Source organism: Gossypium raimondii, chromosome 13 (genome assembly GCF_025698545.1).
Source record: "Gossypium raimondii isolate GPD5lz chromosome 13, ASM2569854v1, whole genome shotgun sequence".
NCBI lineage: Eukaryota > Viridiplantae > Streptophyta > Magnoliopsida > Malvales > Malvaceae > Gossypium > Gossypium raimondii.
The window spans coordinates 13,942,291-13,952,121 of NC_068577.1; the positions used below are offsets into that span (position 1 = coordinate 13,942,291).

General features: G+C 34.7%; 2 protein-coding genes across 4 annotated transcripts; both read right to left on the reverse strand.

The window, feature by feature from the left end:
* Positions 1-590: 590 nt before the first annotated feature.
* On the reverse strand, positions 591-5,485 carry LOC105783944 (integrin-linked protein kinase 1). 2 transcript variants are annotated; one of them, XM_012609659.2, is made up of 11 exons: positions 4,967-5,485; positions 4,797-4,871; positions 4,058-4,174; positions 3,087-3,181; positions 2,611-2,731; positions 2,429-2,508; positions 2,072-2,131; positions 1,679-1,800; positions 1,515-1,600; positions 1,315-1,430; positions 591-981 (listed from the first exon to the last, which is right to left on the reverse strand). In XM_012609659.2, the coding sequence occupies exons 1-11, from the start codon at positions 5,279-5,281 to the stop codon at positions 900-902; spliced, it is 1,269 nt and encodes a 422-aa protein (XP_012465113.1). In that variant the 5' UTR covers positions 5,282-5,485; the 3' UTR covers positions 591-899. The 2 variants fall into 2 exon arrangements, with proteins under 2 accessions (XP_012465113.1, XP_052482306.1); XM_052626346.1 differs by having other exon boundaries at positions 4,797-4,855; positions 4,967-5,102.
* Positions 5,486-6,180: 695 nt separating this feature from the next.
* LOC105783621 (26S proteasome non-ATPase regulatory subunit 11 homolog) lies at positions 6,181-8,652 on the reverse strand. 2 transcript variants are annotated; one of them, XM_012609183.2, is made up of 2 exons: positions 8,489-8,652; positions 6,181-7,717 (listed from the first exon to the last, which is right to left on the reverse strand). In XM_012609183.2, the coding sequence occupies exon 2, from the start codon at positions 7,701-7,703 to the stop codon at positions 6,435-6,437; it is 1,269 nt and encodes a 422-aa protein (XP_012464637.1). In that variant the 5' UTR covers positions 7,704-7,717; positions 8,489-8,652; the 3' UTR covers positions 6,181-6,434. The 2 variants fall into 2 exon arrangements, with proteins under 2 accessions (XP_012464637.1, XP_012464638.1); XM_012609184.2 differs by having other exon boundaries at positions 8,462-8,632.
* Positions 8,653-9,831: the final 1,179 nt, after the last annotated feature.

The following is a 9,831-nucleotide window of genomic DNA, read 5'->3' on the forward strand; positions in this document are numbered from 1 at the left end:
ATGATAGAAAATCACTTAATTTCTATCACATTTTGCAACCCAACCTGATTGCAAAATGAAGATTGAGGGCAAAATTTGAGATCCCCACCCAAACGCTTAAGGTTTCCTCAAATCCAAATTGAACCTTAGAATGAAAAGACTGAATGCCGAAGAAGAATTATGTAATTTTTCATAAAATAAACAGGAATAAAAGTTAAAGCAACGGGCAGATCTGGCAATATCAGGCATAGCAAGATCATATGACAAATACAAAATGAAAAATAATTAAAATTATATAATAGAGATATTAACATGTTAAAATTACATAAATATAAAATATCTTAAACCTGGTTATGACAATAATATAATACAAATGTTGACAGATAAGAATTGTAAAGTCTGACAACAGGAAATGAGCAACAGCTACCATGAAGCAAGCCATGATTCAAAAAGCATACCTAAGCAAAAAAACAAAATCCAGAAATTCAACCTGAAAGCTCAAACTAGGAAAACTTTGTCCAACCAGTTAAAAAATTAGTACTAATATAACAACATAGATATTTTCCTGCCTATTATTGCTCCTCGTAATCAATGGTGAATGGCGATAAGGATGAAAAGTAAAACTATGTACGATGAGGAAACGTTTTATTATATGCAAATTCGGGTGACCTCCAAAGAGTTGAAATTGAAATGCAGACATACTTTTATGACTGAATTTGGAAAGAGGATAGAGGAAAACCAGTTATGGTAAAATCTATAACAAGCAACTTACTGAGTCTATTTACAGTACCATCCATTGGCACAAATGGGGGAGCTTGGAGGTGATTGGTGGAAACGGGAGGTTTATCATCAGTTACATCAAATCTTGAACACTATGTATTGTATATATTCAAACAATGATCTGAGGATACATTTTTTTCCTACATCTTTTCAAGCCACTTGAGAATATCCAAGAAAGAAGGTCTTTGATTCATATCGGCAGCCCAACATTTGTCTGTTAAGCTAAGAAAGATTCAAGAAGAAAACAATCAGCAATTCCACTTGTCCAAGTCCAGCACCTCAAATTGTTTGTTAAGTAACTGTATTAACATTAATTGCTAAACATCTTTGAGAAGAGATTTTGCAGTTAAAAGGTTGGATAATACCAAAGGCTAGGAAGATGGAGATGTAAGGCAGTATTAAGGTCAACAATATGCAAATCTGCATGCAGATATTATAGCTTATATATAACCTACTTATCATTATAAAATTCAAGTTGTGGTTTGACCATGTACATGGTGTAGCACAAGCCATGAAACCTTCTAGTAAAGTAGAAGAATCATAGAGATGGCTTACTCTCTGAGTTCAGGGAGGTATGATTTTGAACGAAAAGAAGGTCGGTGTCCTGCTGCAACATACTTAGCTGCTTCATAAGGTTCATAATTCGAGAATGGTGGTTCTCCTTCAAGCATCTGCTCCAAGTAAGAATATCATGCATTAGAACTAATCTCAAATAGATTACTATCAATGTCATTTTGAAGGAGGAAGAAGATTACCTCATAAAGTATCATCGCGAAAGAAAAAACATCCACTTTTTTATCATATTTCCGGTGCTTGAAAACTTCAGGTGCCATATAACGATCTGTCCCAAATGCAAATTAAAGAACCTAAGAATCTGAGGATCATTTATTATCCAAAGGAAACCTGCACAAACACTCACAACTCCCTGTTTCCCCAGTCATTTTGTAGACATCATGACAATTTTGAACCTTGATGAGTTTGCTCAGTCCAAAGTCTCCAACTTTCAAATGATCAGCACTGGAGTTGACCAAAAGCACATTCCTGACAAAAAAAAAAAGGAATATTATAACATGAAAAGTCGATGCAATTCAAAGTTTTCAACCATGGAAGAAAAGGGAAAAGAATTCAACTAATGAGGAAGATTTTTGTGCTTTCAGAAGGCCAAGTTCATTAACCCTTCCAAATTTGAAGGAAATATCCCCAACATAAGCACGCACGCAGTCTATGAAATGCATAGAATCCTCAAAAAATAGCTAGTTGAAGAAAAACCAGGATTACTTGCTCAGCAAAACTGAAATAGAAACCGACTTGCCTTGGTTTTAGATCTCGATGAATTATAACATTTGGCTCATTGTGAAGATAAGCCATACCCCTGGCCACAATCATAAAATCCAGATTAGCAAAATAGCCGTACATATGAGAGAAAATTAAATGCTATCACATAGCCAACACATGTTCTGCGGAGTAACTCCCAGTCAAAAGGACGTGAAGTTAGAAAAATAAAAACCAAAGAAAACAAATGATTTTATCCTAATTAAAAAAGTAACGTGATTTACGATACAGTTCTGCATTTTCTCACTCTTTTACTCCAAGGTTTACTCTGATACAAGAGCAGGACACATAGCGCTGCACCGACTATACAACTTAGCCTAGAAACATTCTTATATACCTCGCAATGTCCAAAGCAAAGCTGACGGCTGTTGATGCACTAAGCGAACCCTTTTCCTTGAGATACTGGTGAAGATCACCCTGTAATAAAACATAATATAGATTAAAGAAAGAGTAATTAGAGCAAAAGTTTCAAAACTCTAAAGAGAAACTGGATTGAGAAACATATATACATTCACATACCCCTTTTAAATACTCAGTAATTAACATAAGGGGCTTCTTGTCAGTGACAGCTCCAAGGAATTGAACTATATTAGGATGGCGGAGCTTTACAAGCAAATTCACTTCATGCCGGAAATCCTGACTGAACCAGCAGAGCAGAAAACACACAAGTTGCCTTCTTAATTCAGTAAAAAATCAGGATAGATAGGAAATTAATCATGCTACAACAAGCATCAAATTAACCTGGTAACATATGGGAGTTTCTTTCAAAAATTGAAGCTAATTACAAGAAGGAGATGCATGTGTCACTAAAGAAAATGTTTCATGCCTTCTTCTGTGAACTCAAATCGGTTTATCTTTTCCTTCGGCTGCTTTTCATTGTCAATTAGAACATATTCACCTTTTCAGCATAGGACACAAACCAAAGAAGGAAACTTTTATGGGAAAGAGCTTTGGATGCAAACTATAGAGATACATTCAAAACATCGCGGGCTTACATAACCAATCTATCATCTGAAAGTGATGGAAGAATGCGTTTGACAGCTACAGGTGTTCCTCGCCAACTGGCTTTTAAAATCTCACCAAATGACCCCTGGCAATATGAGATATAATTAGAGAAAGCACATATTCCAGATACTTGCATGCTGACTTGCTTACAACCAGAAATTACGGAGCTTACATATGAACTCAAGTTCGAAACTGGCAAATGGAACTTACACATCAGAGAGACACGCCAACAATCTAAACCATTTGAAGAAGTTTGATAGCTAGTTCAAACTTACATTAGCCCAAAAAACATAATCTCAGGTATGAGCTTTTATAGTAATCAATCTTTCTACTAAGCAGAAAAGGACATATACATTCAGCCATCTCTGTGTACAGGGAGATGATATCATACTTCTAAAGACCACTTCATGATAAGGGCCAATTTTGATGTAAATGTCCATGATGATTGTCAAATTCAGACATAGTAAATCTTGATTTCATCAAATGGTTACTATCTTTCAATGGAGAAGATTACAATTATGCTAGTCATAAGGTCTTTATTATTTCCTTTCTTGCCACACACCACATGTCTACATCCATGATAAACCCTCTGATTTATCTAAGAATCACAGGCACTTCAGACACCAAAAATGATAGAAGACATTAGTCTTAGTTATGATAAGAATTATGGCTTTGCTTGGTTGGGAGGATCACAAGGAGGAAGGAAAAAGTTTTATTCCAATGCTTAAGCTACAAAGTTGAGAAGTGGTTCTGAAACCTAACAATTAGATAAAAATTTCTAGGTTTCTCATTCTCCATCCTCTTTACCAAGCAAAGCCAAAAACCAAGGTAGATGCATCATGCAAAAATAAAACAACCAGTTTTTCTCAAAATCGCTTTACACTTAAAAGCAATTCGCATGCATGCAAGCGGGCTTTGTTCTGCTCCGCAAGTTAGCAATAGTAAGAAATTGAAATCACACCTTTCCTATGATATTTGAACTAGAGAAGTCCAGCTCAGAAGGGTCAACTTCCCAGTCACACTTGTTTGGTAGAGGGGGCAGAACCGGCTTTGGTTCAAAGTGGCTTCCACTTTGGCCCTGCAACAAATAGAATTTTAACTTAAAACTCACAAGAGAAGTTAGAATGCAAAACTAACAAGGTCTTAATTACAAGTATTTCTACTAGCTCAAAAATCAATCAGATTATAAGAGAGAATTAACAAGCACTATTAAGAGCCAAAAGCAGGGTCCATTTCACTTTTTAAGGAAACTGTTCATGAATTACTTAAAACAAAAATAAAAGTTATCAGATCAATGGATATGAATCACTTTAAACAACGTTCTGACCAAACAGCCACATCCAATATGACGTCCTTCCAGGCTTTCAAAAAATAATAATTCTTAAAAATAAAACAATCCATAATATCAACCATCAAGTCAGCCACAATATATAGGTCCTCAGTCTTAGAACCAAGTATGAAATGTATAAATGTGGACCAAAATGAAACATAAACTGGATACAGTCAGAGTAATCGCATAAAATCAAAGTGTCATTCCCCGCAAATAATCATTCATCACACGATCAAGGTTTATTACAACGAATAATGCGATTAAGAGAGCATGTATTTTGAGAAGTCCTTTAAATTTAGACTAAATATCAAAAGAAAATAGTTCGCAAAATACTCTAATGGAAAACTGCAAAACAAAATTCTGAACTTACGTAAGATAATCCACCATTTGACTTCAATAGTTCAATCATATTATGTTTTTTAGCTCCTTCTGCATCAGCTAAAGGCTATCATCATCAAGCGAACAAAAATCGAATCAACAAAATTCAGGTTAAATCCATATTAGAACATTGAAAACGAAAGAAAGCCTTTAAAGCGGCACCGTATTCTTCCAGCGATCTTGGGAGTTGACATCGGCACCATATTCAAGGAGGCACTTGGCGACGTCGATCCAGCCGTGGAGCGAAGCAACGTGGAGAGGCGTACGGCTGTCGTAATCTCTAGCGTTGACCAAAGCCCGATCTTCCTCGAGAAGCTTGCGGACAGCGCCGGCGTCGTTTTGGTGCGCATGCCACAGTATCATCGACGTGCGGCTCACTCTTGCCTTCTCTTTTTTCTTGTCTGCTGACGATGTGGTGCTCACCCTCCCGCTCGATCCACTCGCCGCCAATTCTCCGTCGGATGTGCCGGAGTTCATGGTCAACGATCTAACTTTTTTCCGGATCGGAAATGTTTGTTTGTTTGTTTGTTTGTTTTTTTGTGTGGCTTATATTTTCTGGTGCGGTTTGGGCGGAGTCAATGTAAAAATAATAAAATAATAATAAAACTTCTTCTTTTGGAGTGGACCGATCTATTTTCAGTTTTCCATACTAAAATTAGAAGCTGTGCCTATGATCATAAATTGCAGTCACATATTGTTCGGATAAAATACTGGGGGTCATATTATTTAATATGATATTAGGGACCATATTATCTCCATAATTTCTTCAAAAATATTTTAATAAAAATATTTTTGTTGCAGTTATAATTTTGTTGTATATATAAAATCTATATGAAAAATAAGGAAACAAAAATCATTTCAGGACAATCAAAATGAGTTGAATAGAAAGAAGGATTAGTTACACTATACAGTCTCGAAATTATGGTTTAATTTTTAATCAGTTCTCGAACATTAAAATATTTGTTAGTGTAGTCCTTAGCTTATTGTATTAAAGCATCTCTAAGACACAAATCAAATTGTAAATTTTTCACATGTAAAGTTCAAATTTAACATGCCTTCAAATTTATTAATGCTAACTACTATCTTCTTTTTAACATATTCAATCAAAAGTTTAAAATTTACTTTGTATGAAATTCAAATTGCATTTAATAGTTAAATCGACAATTATTAAGGAAAAAACTTGATTGATAAATTAATATGTGAATTCGAGCTCACTGAAACCCGTTTATCTTCCTATTTAAAAGTTAAAAGGGATCATAGATAATTCTAATCATTGTATCAAAATGATAATTTTGAACTATACCTATTCTTCTTGTCCGATAAAACCAAGTTTAGATGAGAATATAATTCTAAAGTCATGAGAAAGTTGGTTCCACTTATCCCTAAAAAGATGTGGTTCTATTAAAGAATTAATGTTGCCAAATAAAGTGAACAAGCTAAATTCAAAGAAAGACAACTTAGAAAAAGTTCTAGAAACATATCAGGCAATACACCACATATTTGAATCAAATGTTCTTCCGCAATACACCATTAAAACCGAAACATTGAAACATGTCAATCCGCAAACATACTTTCTCCCCGGGCTCGAAGCAGAGTGATTAATAATATAACCATTCCTAGGTATCACACCCTACACCATTATCTTAGCAGACCTGACATAGAGGCTGTCTACGACCTTGCCAATGTTGGAGATGGTTTCCAATGTTGTGGGGTAGATGGCATCGGTCTTGGGATCGTCAAATATAACGAGACATCCGGCACCCTGATCCAGAGTCCCTGCAAACTTCTTATCTAAAATCATCTGAGAAAGTTTCTTCTCCACATGGTCTACAGGCAGTTCAATGAGTTCGGCAATATGAGCGATCTCAACCCTTGAGAATGGCTCAATCAATCTGCAGAGATTCTGCTCCAGTAGAGTGTCATAGAGGGAAGAAAGGTGCCTGTGGACAATAGGATCTTCCTCTAGTTGAGCCTTGAAATCACAAAGAGCAATCTCGAAAAGCTTCAGGGAACGTTTTGCATGGGCATCAGCGACAGCTTTCATGGCATCAAGTTCAGGCCCCACGTATTGAAGCCCAGCTTTTGATGATATTATACCAGCAACATCATCAGCCTGGCTCACCATTATTTTGCACAACAGCATATACTTGAGGCTAAAGACAGCTCGAGGATCTTCAAGAGCATTGAAAGCTTCAAATGCTTCGAAGAAATAACTATAAGCAGTTTTATAGTCTTTCTCCTCTGCATGGAGGATTCCACTCTGCAAATCTATATTACCCTGTTGAGCTGGTGGGACATAAATCGCATTTGCTGCTGTTCTTGCAGCTGTTAAAGATGCCTTGGCTTTTGGAAGGTTTCGGAGAGAGAAATGAAGCTTACTCTCCAACAAGTCTATGTCCACAAGAAGCAGCTTGTCATCCAACCTTCTCACCTCCTTAATTAGGCCAGAAAGGAGATTAAGTGCTTCCGAGTACTCCTTGTTCTCCATCAAAAGGCCTGCAAGTTTAGCTTCAACTCGTTGGCGTAGGAAAGTTCGCTTCTCGGCACGAGTCCACTGCACCACTTCTTTGCAAAGAGAAATCTGGAGATCTGATGTTCCAGGTATTTTCGCTACATCATCAATTATACCACGAACAATTTTGGCAGTTTTTGCCTTTGGAATCAACGCAAAAAAGGGCCTCAATTGGGCCAGAAGACTTTTGAGCTCCTCTGCTCGGTTCTCTTGTCTGAGAAGATCAGACAGATTTGTTATGGCCTGCTCTTTAATCCGCACAGCATCAGGAGCAGATGAAGGATTTTGTAATACACGATAGAGGATTGAGATGGCTTCAGATGGTGTTTTGGCTTCTAGGGCCCGAGCAATTGAATCGGTGGTTGCTGGAAGATATGATGAAGACATTGTAATTCCAGATCCTGCAAAACCAACAAGTCAGTTTGACATAGATGAACTTGCAGAAATAAAAAAATTCCATTACAAAAGGGATACAAGTATCCCAAGAAGTTACTACCTAATTTGACAGCATGGATTGTAGCCATTTTAGTCAATAAATCTTATACTAAACCAACCCACTGAATGCAGCAGTTGATGGGAATTTAAAAGACAAGCATCATCAAACAACTTGGCTTTTTGATAAAAACACAAGTATTCTTACAAAGCCAATTCCATACTTCAAAGGCCATAAAACAATTCATCCTAAATTTTGAAAATAAAAACTTTTCTTGTTCAATCCCTTTGAACATGCATTGACGGTCTAGAAAATCGTTTGTCGTTCCATGTACCATGTTAGCTTCAACTACAAAGCATGTCGCTTGCTATTGGTATCAACCTATTGCAAATGAACAAGAATAAAAAGGCATATCAATATTTCCTGATCACCACTTGCCACTCAAATCTCATTGAAGTTGGCCTCAAATTACTATGGACAGCAATAAAGTTTCTCACAGAAGAAACAACAAATGCTAATTAGCACTACCAAAAGTATATATAAACCCTTATAGTTTTCAATAAAATGATGACAAATCAAAAGTGTCATAGTTTTCTTTGAGAAGTTTGAATATGAAAGATATTAGAAACCCAATTATTAGCTATTCAATGTTCTATTTATCGCTAATATGGAAAGAAAGAGCTAAGCCATCAATAGAAGCCCCGTTCGTTACCCGGACTTGCAATTTGGGGTGCAGTACCTGTGCCGACACGATCCGACACGGGACACGGGTCAGATCCGGCGAAAACCAGCGGACACGGAGGTGGGTGAGAACTGAGATGAGAGGAGAAGAAAACTGATTTGCAGAGACGACAGAGAAGGGTATTCAAATAAATGAACAAAAAAAATTGGAGTAACCCTATATTTATATATGGGTAAACTGCTCAGTTAGTCATTGTGCTTTCATTTTGGTTACTTAAAATCACATGTTATAATTCATCCAATCTTCTGGACGCTTTTATTTTAATAATTCAAGCGTTAAATATCTTATTACGATTGATTATATACTTAAATCATCTTTATAGTTTCATTTGCTCACCTAAATTTTGTGTTGCTTTCATTTTGGTCATATAAAAAAATCTTCTTTTAAGTGTTAATTGAGTGTTAATTGAGGTAAAAAATATATTAAAGATTAAAGTGAATAATTATAGAAACTAAAATAATGTATTAAAATTATTAAATTATACTTGTTTATCCCTTGCCAAAAGTTCTATTTTTTCAATATTGAAAATTTAAATTTCAGAATATCAAAATCAATTAAATAAATTGTGAAATTTTTCTCTCTCCATAGTGTCAACTCAAATAACTCATCTTTAATAATTGCCTACAAAATTCAAATTTCTTTTTATTATATGATATTAAATCTTTCTTATTAAGCTAAACGCAAAGAAAAAAATCTTTGTACTTAATTAAATTAATTAATTTTATCTTCCATGTCAAATAAAATCTAATTTTTTCATTACTTCTTTACCCACACAAAAACAAGTAATTAATTGTAAGGATTTTTTTTTATTTTTAGCTTAGCACGGAAGATTTGAGATTACATAATTAAAATAAACTTAAGTTTCATAGACAATTATTAAATATAGGGGTGAGCGTTCAATTGAATTGAGTCGAAACGAGTGAAAAAATTTCGAGTTAATGACTCATATTTTATCATTCTAACTGGATTTGATTTTTTTTTCAAATTGAGTCAACTGAAATGAAATTCGAGTTGAGTCTAATCAAGTGAAATTGTTCGAGTTAAATTAAAAAATTAAACATGTCAAATTAAAATTTTGTTATAGTATAACTAATTTCATGTTAGAACTCATAAATTTGAAACTATATATATATTTGAAAAATTTTTCAAAGCAAAACTTTTCAAAGCAAAATAATAATAAAAATACTTTAGTATGATAAACTTGAATCATTAATTAACTTATTTAGATCCCCAAAATTATTATTCTAGAAAAATTTTAATTTTTAACTTTTTATATATTTTTAGAATTTTTTAAATTTTAGAATTTTAAAAAAATTATTTTTTAATGTTTTGTAATTTTG